We start from the raw sequence: 22,117 nt of genomic DNA on the forward strand, positions 1-22,117 counted from the left end.
AGTACATTGCTTCAGATGTGCACTGCTTTATATTTCTCCTCCTTTTTTGCTCCTCCTCCATCTCTCCTTCCAATCTTTCCCTCGCTTCTCCTCGCCTCTCTACGTTTCATCTGACCCATTGTGAAAAACAAGAAACAGTTCTCATGACCTAATTTCTGGGTATGGCATTCCCTCAGTTATTCTCGCATTCCTGCTGTGTATCTCAATGATTTTGTGAGAAAGGAATTAATGAAGAATTTCTAATCGAGCAGAAAATGAAGGGCTTTGGTTTTGCTTGGCGTCAGTGGCTGAAATCTCTTAATCCCATCGGACTGTCTGTAATCAGCTATTTATGTTAATGATTTTTCAGTCATGGCTTATGATGCCTCCCAGATGCCCTTTAAGACCAGAGCAGTTCCAGATGACATTTGCTCAAAAATATGACACAATTCACTCCATACAACACAATGCAGTGTTTTTTATTTATTTTTGTGTGATGCTTATCACCTAAAAGCTCCCTTTCGTGCTTCGCTACAATTTAAAGAGACTAACTTGACTCTATCTTCTTTAAAATCAGGAAACTTCAGTTCCTTCATGCAGAAGGAGATCTTCGAGCAGCCAGAGTCTGTGGTCAACACCATGCGAGGAAGAGTTAACTTTGAGAACAACACAGGTGAGGCCAGCTGTGCTCAGATCAGCGAGTCCTTTACAGATCAGACACAAAGATGTATTGCTACACTGGTCCGAAGAAATTGATTTAACGGGAATGATGGTCAGTCAACTGCATCATTGTCAATAAATCTGGACTCATGAGCAAGGAGTTAGATTTCAGGGGAATGGCCAAGTAGCAAGTTTCTGGATAATCTGCTTTCATTAAATGTTTATAGTGAAACAGAAGACAAAGAAATTATTGGGAATAGCTGATTTTTTTCCTGGATTTTCTACTTGTATACAGGCTTTTCGTAATTTGTTTGTGTATGTTTGCAGTGATCTTGGGAGGGTTGAAGGATCATATTAAAGAGATCCAGAGATGTCGGAGGCTCATCATGATCGCCTGTGGGACCAGTTACCATGCTGGAGTTGCAGTATGTACATCATTACACAAACACAGGCCCACTTCACACCTGGCGTTAGTATGGGTTTTCCAGCGAATTGATCTCATATTGAAGACTCATTGTGATGCCACATTTGGAGCTGGTTAGGGATGACTAACATCATTTAAATGTAAATGCTACAAAACATTTGATTTGAAAAGTTAGTTTCAATTAGTGGTTGGCTGATATGTCACCAAAGCCAATATATGAATATGTGACCCTGGACCACAAAGTATATTTGTAGCAATAGCCAAAAATACATTGTATGGATCAAAATTATTTTTTCTTTTATGCCAAAAATCATTAGGACATTAAATAAAGATCATATTCCATTAAGATATTTAGTGAATTTCCTACCATAAATATCAAAACTTAATTTTTGATTAGTAATATGCATTGCTATGAACTTCGTTTGGACAACTTTAAAGGTGATTTTTTGCACCCTCAGATTCTAGATTTTCAAATAGTTGTATCTCAGCCAAATATTGTCCCATCATAACAAACCATACATCAATGGAAAGCTTTAAATTGGAAAGCTTTAAGCTTTAACCAATGGAAACGTATAAATCTCAATTTTGAAAAATTTACCCTTATGACTGGTTTTGTGGTCGAGGGTCACATATTATTAAGGATTCTGAAGTATCAAGGTTTTTGTTAATCTCATACATTTCAGAAACCTTTACTTTGACAGTGCCAGGACTTTTATTACGACAACACAGAACATCAGCATCTAAGCACAGATGCATCAGAGCTGCCATTCACCATCTACAGCAGATTTCTTGGTTTAACAGTTTTGGCTAATACATAATTTCAGTGAATGGTAAATGTATTATTAGTTTGCCTTTCTGTTATAAGGCAAAGTCTAAATATCAAATAAATATTTAATTCTGCAAACCAGGCAAACTTCATAAATTGGATCTTCTCAAGTGTGCTTTTGTAGCCTGCATAAAACCAAGTATTCTCAGTGCGTTGCAGTCTGTCTGTGTTGAATCTTCACTCACTTCTCACTTAAAATAATTTCTGAACAGAGAAATGCAACAGATTAGGTATCTTATTTATTATCTGTCATATGACAGAAAACAGTTTGAAATCAGATTACATTGGCGACTTGGAATCCAAGGTCTAAATGCAATCCAGCTGAAGATTGTCCGGATATGAAACACATGTTATTGTTATTGTCAGGTGTGAAGGGGGTCACAGAGACTTGAGCAAGTTTAAATCCAGTATTTAAAGGGGTCATATAAGGGCAAAAAAATTTTCTCTGAAAAGTTTCAGAACTTAAATCTTCCTGTTTAAAAAAAAAAAATGAAACCGAACTGCAAAAACAATGGGTCTCATCCAGTAAACATGCGTACGCACAAATATATTTAAATTGATGATAAAGTATAATTAGAGGTCCAATTATTTATATATAAGTAGAGGTCCAAACAACAAATCACCTGATCTATCCTTATACAAACGGTGATTATTGTGTCTCCCCTTGTGTTTGGAGGCATGGCACACTTGGTACTGCTTGAAGACATTGCGGCGCGTGCTCTAAGGAGAGAGCGCGTCTTTACCTGTGACCGTTACGCCAGTGGATACACTTTTTTTTAAATGGCACATTTTTTCTGGCTTCCACCTCCGACAGCAAAACCTCACGTTCATTATCGTAAAGTTATTTTTCTTTGTCTTTTGTTTCGGTGCCATAATTGTCTTTCTCTGGACGAGTGCTGCTTTGTGGAAAGCCCTTATATGGAGCTGGTTTAGGCGTGTATTATGCAAATTACTAACCTCGTGCACGCGGGCGCTCTTTTAGAAGACTCAAAATTCACTAACAGAAGAACGAGTTTAACAAGCTCATGTGCGTACGCACGTATTGTGAATTAGGCGGAAAGCTTTCGTGAGAAGTTCAAATGTGTGTATAAAAACGACTCTGTTGGGCCTGCTGTTACTTATTTTATAAAGTGGGAATTTACATAGAAGTGTTAAAGCTACAGCTATATAAACATATATACACTTTAGTATAGGGACTAATTCTCACTATAAGAAAATTCTCACTATACTACATGCTTATTAGCATGTAGTTAATGGTTTGTTAATGGCGAGAATTGGACTTTTAAATAAAGTGTGACCAAAATGTCCTATTTTGTTCTAAAGGTTCTGTTACATTTGTTTGGTGAATATTTGTGGGTGAAATCCTGTGTTTTTAATATGAATCCACAGAGTCTGAAATTTTGTGTCTTCCAGTGCAGATTTTGTTAGGGGTTTAGGTTGATTGCACAGATCTGCCATTTTGACCAATAGAAAACTGCTTGGCTTGAAAGGGACTTCATAAAGCACTACACTGTTGGAAAAAAAACAATGGGCTTTTTTTTTTTTTGCTGAGATTTCGCTTCTATGACTGGAGAGAATGGAAAATTATTGTGAAAAAACAAACACGCTGCAAAAAAAGCCTGTTAAGAATTAGCAGTCTTTCATGTTAAATTTAATCTTCATATTAACATTAAAAATGTATACATTTTATTTATAAAACGCATCAGCAACAAATGGAGAAAATAAATAAAGGATAGGAGTCATATCAACTTCATTTTTAACTACGGTTTTAGTAGGTTTATAAGCTGTTTAATAGGCTAAAGAGTGAAGAATAATTCACTGGATAATATTCTCTAGAATATAGGAATATAACAAACTTATATTTTATTGCATTCCTCAACTGGTGTGTTATATTTTTTTTTCGTTCTAATTTATGCTGCTGACAGCGCAATTTATCTATGCATTTACACAGAACTATACTCAAACTGTGATCGATCGTGGAGATAAATAATTAATTTCCTTAGTTGTATTTATTTAGATGTTTATAAGCAAAATAATAGTATAATTTAGGGTGCTTCAAAAAAGTTAATCTTGTTACATGCGGTGTCCGAGCTGGAGCATTTCTTGTGCATCAATCCGCTGAGTGAACAGCAATATGAAAGCGGCTTCACGAGACTAATGATAAGCACATAGACAACAGAGAGAGAATTAAATTTAGCGCTTTTATTTCTAACATGCAATCATTCATGGCTGTATTTAATTCATGTAAAGTTATGTCTTTATTGGGAGAGGACTTGACAGATTCTTATCTTATTTCTTAGAGTTGCATAAACTAACATAACAGCCATTAATGCATAAATTAGATGCATTACATTAATGCCTGATATGTAAAGTTTACTAACTACAACAAATAAAGTACCTGTGCAAGCCCTTGTTGTTGTCTTGGCTCCCCTCAGACGCGCTGCAATCGATCTTGCGTGCAATTCTCAAAACACCCAGAAGATGGCGGCATTTATCGGTGAAACCGATTTTACAAAACCGATATCCAATTATGGCAAAATGCTAAAATATCAATATATCGGTCGATCTCTAGTCATAAGTTGACTTTAGGGTAAAATAAATGCCTTTTATCACTTTATCCTATTTTGTTGCATCATGTCTGATTACAAAATAATAATCGGTTCATGCTGGTTCTGTTTCTGGCTTAGACCCGTCAGGTACTGGAAGAACTGACTGAACTTCCGGTCATGGTGGAGCTGGCTAGTGATTTCCTGGATCGAAACACGCCTGTCTTCCGAGATGATGTTTGCTTTTTCATCAGCCAGTCAGGTTGGTTTGCGTGCCTGTGTGTGTTATGAATTATGTTTTTGAGGTTGGACAGTCATCTGAACTCTGATGTGTGTGTTCAGGAGAGACGGCAGACAGCCTGTTGGCTCTGCGCTACTGTAAGGAGAGAGGGGCCCTGACGGTGGGCATCACCAACACTGTGGGCAGCTCCATCTCCAGAGAAACAGATTGTGGTGTTCACATCAATGCTGGCCCAGAGATTGGTGTGGCTAGCACCAAGGTGGGTTTTATTTTTTTTTGGTTGTTTCTTAATTTATCAAGTAATTTTATTGCAGAGGGAGGGGGACAAAAAATAGCAACCACCTTTTAACATTTTAACATTGAATTTTTTTTTTAGGACTGTTCAATTAACATGTTCGTTTAGTATAATCACAAAAATGGATATTATACAATTGATCTGATTATGGTTTTAACCAATTTACAGCCTTGGTAAATGTAAAGTTATACTTAATGATAATATTATTTTTGGTGAGTGTACCATCTGATACTGATGGCTGATGGCAGCCAACAGTGGCTATGGTTACTCAAGGCAAATGCCTCTGTTCATAGGTATCTTAAAATACACATTCTGACTTGCTTGTAATCTGTCTTTTTGGTTACATAAATGTTGTTTGAAAAGAGTGTTGAAATGTTCCCTATGTAGGGTTAAAACTGTTAACATATGTACAGTTTAAGACTCTTGAATTTGGGAAGTTCAAGCCCTAATTAGGTGTCAGGCCCCTTGTAATTCATACCATTCTCCAACCCATTTCCACCAATTTGCATCCAATGCTCAGTATAACAGATGCTTTTCACCAATTACTGTACAATTACCAAGTGAATGGCCCATATGGCAGACCTCATTATGTGCTTTAAATTGGCCTATATCCTGTGGTTATCCCCTAGCCAGGGGACCTGTTCAAAAAATATCCATCATTAATTTATCCACTTAGAAGCACATTCAATATGCTACAGTACTACTAGAGAAACTAGACACAGGAGCATAGTTATCCATTTTACTGCCAAGTGAATAATACATTTATTTTTTTTTGAAAATGAAATGTGCATTCGGTAGTTTGGTGCCAATTTAAAACAGTTTACATATTAAAACATTTTTCTGATGTGTCATCTGAATGATTTATACTCTCAGAAGATGAAGATGCTATGAACTACTCATAGTTTTCTGTAAGTGTTTTAAATGTGTATGGTGGGCCAAAGAAGCGGAATAGGGCTGAAGAAGGAAAAACCAACAGAGACAAAAAAAATAAGTCTAAACATTGATGTGGAATACATATTGGAACACAAGGTGGAAAGATTTGAGAAAATCCTGAGTAGTGATGTTCAAGTTGCTTCTTTTTTGTTGGACTGGTAAGGACCATTCTCTGAAGAGTGAATCATTGACTACGTTTACATGCACAATTTTTAGTTCAGTCAGACTGAATTCATTCCAATTGATGGATCTGAATGTAGTGTTTACATGAACGTGAAATAAAGCGTTTGATGTGCGCGTTTGTCACAAGCTTCAAATCGGAATTTATTTATTTTTTTCTTTACATGCGCACACTGCCCAAATATAAAATTTGTTTGCACATAATATCCACTCTCCTACACTTTCTTTATTGGCTTTTAACAGCAGAATTCATATTTATCCATTTAATTTCTCCATTGCTGCTCATATTTATCACGCTGTAAAAACGCCCCTCTCTGCGCACAAAACAAGAACTGGTGGGACGAGTTCACTGCTGAGTGAAAGGAGAGTTTATAATGACAGGACATGCATTTATAAACACTTTATTCAAAAGGATGAACCACTGGTTCCGTGCGTCATATGTCATTACGCTATTTCTACGTCATTGCACATGCGCAGTCCTTTCAGTGTTGGTTTTCAACCTGATCGAGTGTTTTCATGCACTCTCAATCGTATTAGAAAAGGAATAAACCACCCCCTTCAATCCGATCGAAATTTCATTCCGTTCAAGCTTAATCGGATCGATTTAAGGTGTTTACATGAAGCCTTTTCGTTCCGATTGAGTCGTCAATCTGATTACAAACGGATTATTATTTGGTTGCATGTAAACGTAGCCATTGTGGTATCAGTACTAGAAGTACATGCTTACTAAAGAACTACTGAATGCACTTTTAACACACAGCGTTAAGTTGAACATTGCTGATTTGAAGGTGAGAAAATACCATATGCTGCCATATGCCAGAATCAAACCTGTCTCCTGCAGAAGCACCACAGCTCAGAAGGTCTAGAGCATGTGTCTTAACCACTATTCTACATCTTCGACCACCACATACAAGTCTAATGAAGTCACAACAAATATGTGAAAAGAAAAAACTGTTCTTGGAATCGAGTGTCTAAGGAGCAGCTGGATGAGAGATGTTAATGCTGAGAGAAGAAATATGACCACAAAAGAGACTGCACTTTTCATACTCTTGCTGCTATAGCCTTTCTCTACCTCTACTTTTTCATCCTTCTTAAGAGGAAAAATGGCATTTCTAACTGTTAACGTGTCATGCATGGAAAAACAAGAGAGATCCAGTTAATGTATGACGAGGCTTCATTAACATAGAAATATGGATGCCTGCAAGCTGAATGAGGTGATCTAATTGCCTATATAAGTATCGGATTACAGTGAAACAATGAGAGTGAGGTGCCACGACATCTGCCGAAATCCTGCACTGGTATTTTAGTCCCACTTTCTTTAGCTCTAGGAACAACTGGGCAGGCCGTTTTCAGTGAGTTTAAGCGATAAGTTACAGACTCCCTTGGATGTCTTCCAGGTTTCAAATGAGATGGAGGACTCTACAATTGAGGATCAAACTCTCATTAGATTGGTGGTTTATTTCTGTATTCAAGAATAATTGATGCAGTTGTGATTGAACAAACTCTCAAAGGTTGTTAATGATCACGTGTTATGTAGTTGTAAAAGAAAATCCGCTACCATAGTCATTACTGCAAATGTTGGGCTATAAAATTTTGGAGTTGGTCACAAATCAGTGAATTTTGCTGAGATCATATAGTGGATTGTTCATTAGGTTATATTCAAGTCAGTATGAAATCGAAATTGACAAAGTCTTCTTTTGATATTACTGCAAAGAAATTGGAGTTGGTACTTTTCCGTCCTCCTCAATCGACTGAAAAATCTCATTCAGGTCTGGGTCCATTCTGACACAAATGCCTACTTGTAAAGATCCAAACAATTCTATCCATTCATTTTTTTTCATGCTTAAATCCGCTTCTCCTATATAGCGTTAGGAGGATGCTGGAGCCAATCACAGCATCTCCGGCTAAGGCAGTGAAAACCCTGGACAGATGACCAGTCCAAGCAATTCCAAATGTTTCTCATGTAGTACATCACATTAAAGGTTGAATTCATGTTGATGTTAATGATAAACATGCAATCATCATGTGATTACGGTGAAAACCTGGTAATGAAGGTTGTTGGTTCAGGACCTTGAGTAAGGCACCTCAGATTCTTCCTGGGGGTGCCTGTCCTGTTAAAGGGGTCATCGGATGCAAAATTCACTTTGCAAGTTGTTTGAACATAAATGTGTGTTGAAAGTGTGTGTACACATCCATCTTATGATGATAAAAATCCACCCAGTGGTTTATTTTAAAATCCCCTTTCTTCAGATGTTCTGAAATTCCTGTCAGAATGACTTAGTTCTGTACAGGCCCCTCCCACAATAGTTAATTGACAAGGTTGTCTTACCTTAGAGTCGCCCTGAGTGAGCTGTCTGCCATTGTGTCGCCTCCGGTGCATGGGGAAGACGAGATGTCTCAGATTAAGCGATCGAGGCGCTTTGTTGTTGGATGTATTAATGAACATAGCAGTTGTCATTTGCTCCTGACATCTGAGCTGCAGAAGACTCAGAGGATTAACGTTACTTTAGTTTTGAAGTGAATGTGCCGATGCCCAATCTGCCTAAATGCGTCTGTTTGCGTGAATCATTCGTGATCCAGCTTCATCTACAGAAGAAGTGTGTAAGGTTTTTTTTTTTTTTATGAATCTTTGCAAATCGCCTTTCATAATAATGTGCTAGTTATCCTGTTAGTGACATTTAGTTAGCTATGATGCCATTCTATAGTGACGGAGTAATCAATTCCACCGGCCTGGTTGTGTGGTGATGAATTACGATTCTGTTGTTACTGTATTAGCTTCTCTTTTTAAATTTCATGAACATGAATTGGACACTTTGTTGCTCTGTAAAATGGTGGTCTGTTTCCTATGGTGCATTGTGGTTGTAATAATTTCTCAAGAGTCTCTGATGAATACCCTTTGGAGGGATGATCATTCTGGATCCCGAACTGGAACTCTCATCACAAAGAGAATGACACTCTGTCTTTCTCATCTATTCATCAATAAAAGTAGAAATCCATCCATTCATTCTTTTTATCCTCCCACTTATTAGTTCCCAACTCGTGTTTTTCCAGATCGGGGGAATTAAGTCTCTGCAAAGGACTTTGTTTTTATTCTTTGTAAAAATACCCAACAAACAATGTACAATCATGCACCCTCAAGTCGAGGTTATCTGGCCTTCTTGCTTGCTTTGTAAACTATCCTTAAGCCACACTTTCAAAATGTCAGGACTTTTGAGAATCGTTGGATTGCTCCACAGATGCAGGCTCTTTCTCTCTATCCGCCCATGTCTGCACAGCACCAGAGCAGTCCCTCAGGGGAACCTCTAAACCCACACCCACAACTACTTGGAGTGTTATGCTCTTAGGTTTCCAGATTGCAGCTGTAATAATTTGGATTGCAACTGCGAAATTTGGAAGTTTAAGGTAGGGAAGATGAGATGACCCTCTGCTGACTGGGAAATGAAAGCGTCATGTAGACGCCAGTTCTTTTCCTGACTCTTTCGTACATGGGCGCAAGACTTGGGTACATTACATTGGTAACTTCACTGGCTGGATTTGTGGTGTTAATCACATTTTGCACATTGTGGCCATTAGATGGTTAGGCCGGCTTCTTTTTTCAACCCAAATCCAAATATCTGCCGATCAAACATCTTTGCAGTCTGCAGTTTTCCAGGCAACAGACACCCTCCAACTGATCCTTTGACTTAGTCAGAATACACCAGTTGCAGCACAATTTGCAGCCAATTAGCTTATGCCCAGCATATCTTGTGAGTTGCTGTATTTGATGTAGATGTGACATATTGCTTGGTTTGCCTAATTTTGCTGTGATTGCAGTCCTCCCTCTCCCATGAGGCCTCTGTTCTTCAAGAATGTTCCTGCTGTGGCAAGCTTTGATTTCTTCATAATTCTGTGCTTAATTTTCAGTGCTGCCCTGGGGGTTCTTTTTGTCACCGTTTTCAAGGACTCAATTATGTCATGCTACACATTGACACTTCTGGGGCCTGTTTCATAAAACAATTTTACAAAATAAGCCACGTTTATTTTAGTTAATCTGATGTATTGTCAGTTGATTTGGTTCAAAATCTCCTCAACGAACACCAATGTGCAGCATCCACCTGGATAATGTGACGGGCAGCCATATTGCGCCAGAACGCCCACCACACACCAGCTTATTGGTGGAGAGGAGACAATTTTCAGCCAATAAGTAGATATGGGGATGGTTAGGAGGTCATGATGGTCAGAAGCCAATGGGCGACTTTACACTCCTACTCTTTTTCGAAGGACATCCTGATTTTTAATGACCAGAGTCAGGACCTCGGTTTATCGTCTTATGCCTCTTTGCATTCAGCTTCTTCATGCAAGAAGAGACAATAAATATACACTTCATAAAAGAGTCAATGTATTGTTATAAATAGCCATTATTATAATAGCCAGCACTAGAGAAAACCAAAAGAGAAAACAGACTTTTATACTATGACACTAAGGCTGTCAGCCTTTGCAATCATCACACAGGTCTGCGCTTATGTGACTTAATGTTGCATGGACTGTTTGGTAGTATACCACTGCGAAGCAGAGGTCTGTAAATTGACCTGAGTCGAATGGGGCCAAACAAATTGACTGCTTTAGAGTTGAGTTGGCATCTTTTTTTATGTATAACTTAAGGTTTGCAACAGGTTTGGGTTTATGTTTAATTTCGAGAACCTTGTTGCCTTTTTAAAACCATGCAGAGGGTTTGGGTTACTGTGCATTGCGACTCTGAAAATTGTAAATTGGTTAAAAAGGGTTGCTGGCTTAATGTGATCTAACGGCTCACTAAAATCATAATCTGTCAATCCCAGTCACCATCTCTCCTTTGACCAAACTAATTGACCTCAGATTGGTACAGGAACTTTATCCCTGCAGGTAGTGAACCGTCACAGATTAAAAGCATCTGTAAATTATAAGCAGCAAAGTAATGTATCCATGGATCAGTGCTCATGTGGTAGTGATTTGTGAGGGTGGGTGTCTGGTCCATGGCTCCTCTACCGTCACTGGTATTATCTTGCGTGAACTCTGAGAACCATAAGTGAGCTAGAGCATGTTGTCAGACGTCCTCCGTGTTTCCTAAATGTGCTTCATATCTGACTGAGAGTGGCTTTAATATGCTCTGAAAGATAATGGCATAGCACCAGATTACATTTAGACATGTAATGTGACAACATATGCGTTGAGGAATGCTGTTGAAGCGATTTACAAACCACAGAGGCTTTGGGATCAAAGGCCTTTGTGAGAGATTGGGATGGAGAAAAAAATAGTTAGCACTTTTTTTTCTTTCTCTTTTCCCCGGCCTTTTTTGGCAAATCATTCAACCAAAACATTTTTGGTTTTCTTTGTAGTTTTTATGACACCTGACTGAAATACAATATAGTGTTTTTGGCAACCCAAGTTCTCTAGCTTTGTCATTTGACCAGGTGTAGAATGTGGATCGTAAATGTGCCCTTTTTCTAATAGGAGACCCTGCAGATCAAATGCGCATTTTGGGTATTGCTTTTTTTATTAAATTACTGCATGGAAAACATCTGTCAAAATCTTGGTAGCCCCAATATGTGTCTAGACACTTCAGCCACTGTTAAAACATCAGAATGCCATTTGTCTTGCATACAAAATATCATATACAAAAGTATTATATATATATATATCATTTTTTTTCTACCCCTCCAAATTCCAAGATTTTTTTTGTTTAAATTTTTCTAGACTCTCTTTTAATGGTTAAACTCAAATCGTCCTATGTTTGTATATAGGACGATAGTTTAACTCAAAATAAATGGTCAAATGTTCATGAAGTGACTCTCAGAGCAGTTCTAGAGATTGTGTTCACAAAGAGGCATGCAAGATTCATGTTTAAATAGTATTTTTGCAGCTTAATATTCACACACACTCATTTTGATTTATGTGTAGTTAACTAGTTTTGATATATTCATCCAAAATTTGGCAGATTCTGTGTTATACAGTAAATTCCATTTTTATGACTGTATTCTAAATATATGGACTATCTTTGGAGACATTTTTGCAATGACTTGAATTGATGTGGCGCTGATTTTTTTAATTTTATTTAATTAAAAAAAAATATATAATTTTTGTGGATGTTCGAAGCCTCAAATTCAAACAGCTGTCCTAGCAGAGGAACTACAAATGCATTAGATGCCTCTTGGTTTATATTTAGTTATCTAATGCCATATGTGTACTTATTTTAACTGTGGCTTCAGTGTCTCAACTACTTTGCGGGGCCACTGTGGGCCAGAGTATTCTATAGGATTGACCCCCATTTGTAACAAAACAAATTGCATTTTGAGCTCATGTCAACTCTTTTGTGCTGTTTGTTTATTTATTGCAGGCGTACACAAGTCAGTTCGTGGCTCTCATCATGTTCGCCCTGCTGATGTGCGACGACAGAATCTCAGTGCAGCCGCGCAGACGAGAAATCATACAAGGCCTCAAAGTGCTGCCAGGTAAACAAATACAGCTGTGTGAGTTTTAGAATTCTCTAGAACTGCTGTTAATGTGATTACTAGTCATTAGTCCCTTTTAATAAATTTGATAAAAAGCACATGCACAAAAGCACAGAATTTATTTGTGTACATTTATGATGGTGAAATGCTGACGTCATAGAGCTCCATGTGCGTGTAAGTGCATTCGCTCAGGGGTTTGTGTGCGGAGAGGAGTAGACGGCCTCGGCCAGCCCTCTCCGTCATTGCTGGAAGTCTTTATTGGACCGCAAGTGTCTGCTGGGGCGCCCCCCTTCCCCATCTTTCTCCAGTTCTTGCTTTCTCCCTCTGTGGAGTTTCGGTTCTGCTTTCAAGCCAATGAGGTCAGGAATGTATTGGCAGCCAGTTACTGACGTTCCCCCTGCGCTCCAGCTCACTGTTCATATGAAGAACTGCTGAATCTGTAATTAATGCTAGCATGTTTTGGATGCTGTATTTGCAGTATACAGAGTTATTCCTCTTTCATGTTTCCCTGCATTTAAGATACATATGCATGGGGGTTTGCGGTTATGTAGCAATACTCAAAATATTTCTGTTTTAAACCATGAAGGTGAGCCAATGGATATCACAAACTTTGCGCAATAGTTATGCCGGTGAATGTCTTAACTTCAGTCATACATAAAGTTAAAGTAAAAAAAAAAACGATAGTTTTCTAACGCTGCATTAACAGCGCATGTTCTCTAAGTGACGAATCTACTTCAGCAGGTGCTGATAACAGTATAAATGAATAGACCTATTTTAAAGAACCCCATCCACAACCCCACCCTCCCCCGGTCTGCAAGATTTTTTTCGAAACCAGTCCGTGGAGTGTAAAAGGTTGGAGGCCCCTGATATATATTATTAATAAAATTACTAATAATAATAGTCAAATGTTTGTGTGTGTATATATGTATATGTATATGTCAAGATTTTATGAACACAAAAACTTATTTAGCTTTGCATATTAAAAAAAACAAAACATTTCTGACAGCTTCTGTTTCATACAAAAAAAAAGGAAGGAAAGGAAAAAGTTGTATTTTGATTTGTACTACCTTTAGATGTACAGTTGAAACACTGCCTATTCATTTAGTTTTGTTCCAGGAAATCTTTAGCTTTTTTCACCAAACATTTTAGAGCCTTCCTTCACATTAACAAAGTGGAAACATGACTACTTAGCTGCTGATTTTTTTTTGTAAATGGTATGTATCCTCATATCTGTCATAATAAATAGCTGTGTGTCTCGTTCTGTAGATCTAATCAAGGAGGTGTTGAGTCTGGATGAGGAGATTCAGAAGTTGGCTGCTGAGCTGTATCAGCAGAAGAGCGTTCTCATCATGGGCAGAGGATACCACTATGCCACCTGCCTGGAGGGAGCTTTGGTTAGACCGCTTCCCTTTCTCTTTTCACCCATCTAGCACTCACTCCCCTCCTTCCTCTGTTCCAAGCCTCCTTAAACCATGTGATAACTTTGTGGAAAAAAACAGACCCAAATTGAAGTCATAATTGACTGTTAGTTTTCCCCATCAAAGCTCTCAATTTTCTCATTATAGCTCTCAAAAAATAGGGAAAAGTTTTTAAATGCAGAATATGAATATAACCTTACATTTATTGTGAAATTGCATTTTGCTTTTTTAAAATTCAAATATTCATATATATGTCAAGTGATTTTTGGATGAACGTTCCCTTTAACGGAGTCTCTCTGGTATCCCTCTAGTTCTGATTTGAGTGTGATTTACGCTGATTGAAACTATGCTGCTTCACATTTAAGAATGAGCAGACCTGTACATCCAAGTCTTACAGGAAAGTAAGAGCATGGAAGAAAATAAGAATCATTACTGATGGACTTCAGAATTTTCCAGAAGTTTGGCCTCATTTAGCCTAACCACAAATAAACAGAGGAAGAAGTTTGACTGTGTTAGTTCAGAAAAAAACCCACATACACTAGAACTGAGGATGAAACTGTCATAACAAGATCTGACCACAAAAATGTGTAATTTTAGATAGTTTTAGACCCCCCCCCCCAATTGTGGTTATACAACAGTTGTGCAACTTTTTTTATTTTTTCGCTCTTGCTTGCTTTGCTTTATTTAGCTCTTGTTTTTTTTTTTTGGTTTGGTTTGGTTTTTGGGGGTAACATTTTCGTTTAGGGACCAATTCTCACTATTAAAGGGGTAGTTCACCCAAAAATGAAAATTCAAGTTCAAGTTTATTTGTACAGCGCTTTTTACGATACAAATCGTTGCAAAGCAGCTCTACAGGAAATTAAGTTTCCACAATATATTTATATATTGCAGAACCTTAATATATTTAACTTATGGCAAAATTTGGTAATTCTGTATGTTGTCTGAGCGTTGGCATCCTCTGAGGGGTTGGCATTATTTTTTCTCAGGTGTTCGTCATCTCAGATCATTTAAGGGTTGGATCCAGACTGAAGCTTCTGTAATTCCTAGTTACCACGGGATGTTAATCCTGTGGCAGAAACAGAGAAACAAATAGAGACATAATTAGCGTAGCTGCTGTTCCATCTAAGCAAAACATTTTTGTTCAACCCAAGCTAAAGAATAATAATAATGTACATTTGATCAGATATAACTCCAGTACAAGATTATAACATGCATTATGTGAATGCTTGGCTAAAGAGATGTGTCTTTAATCTAGATTTAAACAGAGAGAGTGTGTCTGAACCCCGAACGTTATCAGGAAGGCTATTCCAGAGTTTGGGAGCCAAATGTGAAAAAGCTCTACCTCCTTTAGTGGACTTTGCTATCCTAGGTACTACCAAAAGTCCAGAGTTTTGCGACCTTAGGGAGCGGGTTGGATTGTAGCGTGGTAGAAGACGAGTTAGGTACGCAGGTGCTAAACCATTTAGGGCCTTATAGGCAAGTAATAATATTTTGTAAATGATACGGAACTTAATAGGTAGCCAGTGCAGAGACTGTAATATTGGGGTAATATGATCATATTTTCTTGACCTGGTAAGAACTCTAGCCGCTGCATTTTGGATTATCTGTAGCTTGTTTATTGAAGATGCAGGACAACCAGCTAGCAGTGCATTACAATAGTCCAGTCTAGAGGTCATGAATGCATGAACTAGCTTTTCTGCATCAGAAACAGGTAGCATGTTTCGAAGCTTGGCAATGTTTCTAAGATGGAAGAATGCTGTTTTTGTAACATGGGAAATATGATTTTCAAAGGACAAGTTGCTGTCTAATATAACACCGAGATTTTTGACTTTAGAGGACGTAACAGTACATCCGTCTAGTAATCCACTGTAATCCAATAGATTCTGTGTACTGTTTTTTGGTCCAATAAGTAATATCTCTGTCTTATCTGAATTTAATAGGAGGAAATTATTGGTCATCCAATCTTTTACATTTTTTACACAATCTATTAGCTTAGATAGTTGAGAAGTTTCATCTGGTCTTGTTGAGATATATAGTTGAGTATCATCAGCATAACAATGAAAACTAATCCCGTATTTTCTATTAATATTACCAAGAGGCAGCATGTATATTGAAAATAGCAGAGGACCTAGGACAGATCCTTGTGGTACTCCATACTTTACTGGTGATAATTGAGATGACTCCCCATTTAAATGAACAAAGTGGTAGCGATCGGACAGGTAGGATCTAAACCATCTTAAAGCCTGCCCTTGAATACCAATATAGTTTTGTAATTGATCTATGTAAGATCAATTAATGATCAAGTAATGCTAGCAATGAGATGCAGACTTGGTCTGAAGCAAGAAGCAGGTCATTTGTAATTTTAACAAGTGCAGTTTCTGTGCTATGGTGAGGCCTGAAACCTGACTGAAATTCTTCATAGAGATCATTTTTTTGCAAGTAGGAACACAATTGAGCAGACACAACTTTTTCTAAAATTTTAGACATAAACGGAAGATTTGAAATGGGTCTGTAATTTGCCAGTTCATTAGAATCTAGTTGTGGTTTCTTAATGAGAGGCTTAATAACCACCAGCTTGAATGGTTTTGGGACGTGATCTAAAGATAACGATGAGTTAATTATATTGAGAAGCGGTTCTTCTGCTACAGGTAACAACTCTTTCAGTAGTTTAGTGGGTACAGGATCTAATAAACACGTTGTTGGTTTAGATGCACTGATAAGTTTATTTAGCTCTTCCTGTCCTAGTTGTAAAGCACGGCAGTTTTTCTTTGGGTGCGATGAATGAAGCTGAAATACTAGACGCAGTAGAATCTACATTTGATATTGTATTTCTGATGTGATCTATTTTATCAGTAAATAAATTCATAAAGTCATTACTATTAAACTGAGGGAATATTTAGATCAGGTGGTGTCTGTTTATTTGTTAATCTAGCCACTGTGCTAAATAATAACCTTGGATTGTTTTGGTTATTATCTATGAGTTTGCGGATATGCTCTACCCTGGCAGCTTTTAGAGCCTGTCTATAGCTGGACATACTGTTTTTCCACGCAATTCTACGAACTTCTAATTTAGTTTTTCTCCATTTGCGTTTCTTTCTTGAGAGAATGGGTATAACTGTTGTACCATGGCGCAGTACAGTTTTCTCTAACCTTTTTCAATTTTAGGGGGGCAACAGCTTCTAATGTATTAGAGAAGATAGTGCCCATGTTGCTAGTTATTTCTTCTAGTTCATGTGTATTTATGGGTACACAGAGCAGTTGAGATAAATCAGGCAGGTTATTTGTGAATCTGTCTTTGGTGGCTGGAACAATAGTTCTGCCCGGACGATAAGCGGAGCCATATAATTAATATCAGTAATACGCAGCATGCACGATACAAGGAAATGATCAGTAACATCATCACTTTGAGGTACGATATCTATATCGCTAAGATCAATTCCATGCGATATAATTAAATTCTGTCATTAAATACTCACCCTCATGTCGTTTCAAACCCGTGAGACCTCCGTTCATCTTCGGAACACAAATTAAGAAGAGCTTTCTGACCCTCCATAGACAGCAAGCATCCTTACACGATCAAGGTCCAGAAACGTAGCAAGGAGATCAGGAAATAATCCATGTGACATCAGGGGTTCATCCGTAATTTTACGAAGCTACGAGAATACTTTTTGTATGCAAAGAATACAAAAGTAGCTACTTTATTCAACAGTTCGTCTTCTCTACGTCAGTGTAGCATCATTTTTGGAGAATATACTCTGGACGGAAACTGCGTACGGTCTTCTGTATCAGCCGCACCGCACGGATACGTCTTCTACATATTTACGCTTTGATTTGAACGAAAACAGCGCACCCGGTATGTGGCTAACACAGGATAGCTTATGTAGTTTGAATAAATTCAAATTTGAATAAATTCAAATTTGAATAAAGTCATTGTTTTTTTGTTTTGTTTTTTTTCTTTTGCGCACAAAGTATTCTTGTAGCTTCGTAAAATTACGGTTGAATCCCTGATGTCACATGGATTATTTCCTGATGTCATTGCTATGTTTCTGGACCTTGATCGTGTAAGTATCCTTGCTGTCTCTGGAGGGTCAGAGAGCTCTTGGAATGCATCAAAAATATCTTAATTTGTGTTCCGAAGATGAACAGGGCTCTTAAAGGTTTGGAACAACATGAGGGTGAGCAATTAATGACAGAATTTTCATTTTTGGGTGAACTATCACTTTAACTAGTTGCTTATTAGCATGCATATTATTCATATATTGGCTGATTATTAGTGCTTATAAAGCACATATTCTGTTTTTTGGGCTTTGCTTTCACTGTGCTGTGCTTTGGTTTTGCTTTTGAATTTTCTTCATTTTCCTTTTGTTTTGCTTTTACTTTTTATCTTTGCTTTTGCTTTTACTTTTTGTTTTGGTTTGTTTGCCTTGCCTTTCTTTTTGCTTTAGTTTGCCTGTTTTGTTTTATTTGTATTTGTTTAACAGTTCCCATCTAGTCTGTCTTCCCATCTTAAAGCTTGTGTTTGTGTGTCATTTAGAAAATTAAGGAGATCACGTACATGCATTCAGAGGGGATTTTGGCTGGAGAGCTGAAGCACGGGCCGCTGGCTCTAGTGGACAAACTCATGCCTGTCATCATGATCATCATGAGAGACCACACATACTTTAAGTGCCAGAACGCACTGCAGCAGGTCGTGGCGAGACAGGTAAGAGCCATTCAAATGTTCACATTTATCATTACTAGATTTGCATGTCCTGAGGGTAATGCTACTGCTTGTAAGATATGAAATAGTTTAAAATTCAGAGGTACAATGATTATTTACGCTGTAAATCAAGTGGCCGACCAATCACAATTAAGTATGCCAAAAACAGGTAAGGACAGATTGAATTAAAAGCTTCCTATATAGAGACTGTCCTAGCCATCTCTGCTGTTTTTCCTCTGTTTAAGAGGATGTGGTTATGTTGCTGTTGTAGGGCCGTCCGATCATGATCTGTGGTAAGGACGACTATGAGACCATCAAAAGCTCCAGCCGCAGCATCAAAGTGCCTCACAGTGTGGACTGTCTGCAGGGAATCCTCAGCGTTATCCCGCTACAGCTGCTGTCCTTCCACCTCGCTGTGCTCCGTGGATACGACGTGAGTCTCTCATCCACTCGCTTTCATCTCACCTCCTGATAAATAAATGCTATTATTCAGCAATGACGCATTAAATCAATCAAAAATGACAGTAAATACTTGAATTTCTACACAAAAGCTATTTTAAATGTTCTAAATTTAAAGTGTTGGTTTTTTTTTAACAATCACTTGGACACATTTGTCAATACTTAGGTCACATTTGTCACACAGTGAGCACAACAGCAGTCTATGCAGGTTAAACTGTGAATCATTTGTAATTTCTTTGGCACAAAATGATTTCAGTGACTACATGTTTCTTATTACATGAATTCTTTTCTCACTCAGACTCAAACACCACCAAACCTCTATATACCTACAGACCAATTTGCACGTTTACATACTGTTCAAAACCTTACATAATACAACAGTGAACAAGACCGCAATTTACTACAATTCCACAGTAATACATTATTGAAATATAAATCATGTATTAGTAATTTATTAATAATAATAATAATAAAGGTGTCATTCTTGTTTTGTAATGAAATTTTATAAATGTACTTCCTGTTGTTAGTGGGTTTTTTAGATCATTGCTTTTTTGTTTTTTTCAATTGTTGGTTGACAATCTTTGCTAGTGTTATGGAAGAATGAGTTGATTCGAGACATGTATGAAGTGTTTTGGTAGTTTTAGTGCATTAAGAATGTGCAGTTAACTGCTGTGCCAAGATGAAAGCTTGTTTCGGAGAACTATGTGAAGAGTTTTGTGACCTAAGTGACCGAAGTATTGAGAAGTGTGCCCTTAACGATTGTAAAAAAAAAAAGCCTTAAATAGGGGACCATATTAGACTTTACAAGAAAATAAATAAATAAAGTCTGCAAATAAAATCTATAATACTGTCTTAAACAGAAAAAAATGAGCCCTGAACTATAAAATATAAATATGCTATGAAATGCTGTTTGAATCAAACAAACTATAAAAAGCTGTTTGAATAAACCCAGATCCACCCAACAGATTTACAATGGACATTTAATGGACAACCTAAACTCCAATCTAAGGCTACGTAAGGCTACGTTTACTCGACAATGATGTAGTCAAAACGGAAAAGATTTTCCCTTGTGTTTTTAAAGTTTCACGCATACACGACAACGTTTTCAAAACGATTTGCGTTGTATTACGTATGCCAGGTCAGTAGTTGGTGCTGTAACCTCGTTAGTAAACAGTACCTGTAGGTTAGTGACGATAAAATGATGTGTATGATGCTTCTCTGCTGTTGGTTGTAATATTGGTGAAGGAAATCCACACGCGCATGACGTCACCGTTTTCAAAGATTCCCGTATTGGGTGTTTACACAGAAACCATATCAGTGCTGTTATTAAAAACTTCCACTTTGAAACCCGTTTTCAAATTTATGCGTTTTCAGTAGGGCTGGGCAACATATTGCATGCGATAGTTCACTGACAAGCTACGCAATATCGCATTCATTATGGAAGCTGTACTTCACTGACAAGCTACACAATATCGCAATCATTATCGAAGCTGTACTTCACTGACAAGCTACGCAATATCGCATTCATTATCAAAGCAGTAGTTCACTGACAAGCTACGCAATATCGCATTCATTATCGAAGCTGTACTTCACTGACAAGCTACGCAATATCGCATTCATTATCGAAGCTGTACTTCACTGACAAGCTACGCAATATCGCATTCATTATCGAAGCTGTACTTCACTGACAAGCTACGCAATATCGCATTCATTATCAAAGCAGTAGTTCACTGACAAGCTACGCAATATCGCATTCATTATCGAAGCTGTAGTTCACTGACAAGCTACGCAATATCACATTCATTATCGAAGCTGTACTTCACTGACAAGCTACGCAATATCGCATTCATTATCAAATCAGTAGTTCACTGACAAGCTACGCAATATCGCATTCATTATCGAAGCTGTACTTCACTGACAAGCTACGCAATATCGCATTCATTATCGAAGCTGTACTTCACTGACAAGCTACGCAATATCGCATTCATTATCAAAGCTGTACTTCACTGACAAGCTACGCAATATCGCATTCATTATCGAAGCTGTAGTTCACTGACAAGCTACGCAATATCGCATTCATTATCAAAGCCGTACTTCACTGACAAGCTACGCAATATCGCATTCATTATCGAAGCTGTACTTCACTGACAAGCTACGCAATATCGCATTCATTATCGAAGCTGTACTTCACTGACAAGCTACGCAATATCGCATTCATTATCGAAGCTGTAGTTCACTGACAAGCTACACAATATCGCATTCATTATCAAAGCAGTAGTTCACTGACAAGCTACGCAATATCGCATTCATTATCGAAGCTGTACTTCACTGACAAGCTACGCAATATCGCATTCATTATCGAAGCTGTACTTCACTGACAAGCTACGCAATATCGCATTCATTATCAAAGCAGTAGTTCACTGACAAGCTACCCAATATCGCATTCATTATCGAAGCTGTAGTTCACTGACAAGCCACGCAATATCGCATTCATTATCGAAGCTGTAGTTCACTGACAAGCTACCCAATATCGCATTCATTATCGAAGCTGTACTTCACTGACAAGCTACGCAATATCGCATTCATTATCGAAGCAGTAGTTCACTGACAAGCTACGCAATATCGCATTCATTATCGAAGCTGTACTTCACTGACAAGCTACGCAATATCGCATTCATTATCGAAGCTGTAGTTCACTGACAAGCTACGCAATATCGCATTCATTATCGAAGCTGTAGTTCACTGACAAGCTACGCAATATCGCATTCATTATCGAAGCTGTAGTTCACTGACAAGCTACGCAATATCGCATTCATTATCGAAGCTGTAGTTCACTGACAAGCTACGCAATATCGCATTCATTATCGAAGCTGTACTTCACTGACAAGCTACGCAATATCGCATTCATTATCGAAGCTGTACTTTACTGACAAGCTACGCAATATCGCATTCATTATCGAAGCTGTACTTCACTGACAAGCTACGCAATA

General features: G+C 37.8%; 1 protein-coding gene across 1 annotated transcript in view; it reads left to right on the plus strand.

The window, feature by feature from the left end:
• Window positions 1-22,117, plus strand: part of LOC306848474 (glutamine--fructose-6-phosphate aminotransferase [isomerizing] 1-like) — a 38,024-nt gene that overhangs the window by 11,611 nt on the left and 4,296 nt on the right. The window contains exons 10-17 of the mRNA XM_079383041.1: window positions 557-652; window positions 967-1,064; window positions 4,577-4,697; window positions 4,778-4,935; window positions 12,437-12,551; window positions 13,818-13,945; window positions 18,504-18,671; window positions 18,940-19,101. Coding sequence (XP_079239167.1) covers window positions 557-652; window positions 967-1,064; window positions 4,577-4,697; window positions 4,778-4,935; window positions 12,437-12,551; window positions 13,818-13,945; window positions 18,504-18,671; window positions 18,940-19,101 — 1,046 coding nt within the window. The remainder of the gene's footprint in view (window positions 1-556; window positions 653-966; window positions 1,065-4,576; window positions 4,698-4,777; window positions 4,936-12,436; window positions 12,552-13,817; window positions 13,946-18,503; window positions 18,672-18,939; window positions 19,102-22,117) is intronic.

This window comes from Barbus barbus (genome assembly GCF_936440315.1).
Source record: "Barbus barbus genome assembly, chromosome: 28".
Taxonomy (NCBI): Eukaryota; Metazoa; Chordata; class Actinopteri; order Cypriniformes; family Cyprinidae; genus Barbus; species Barbus barbus.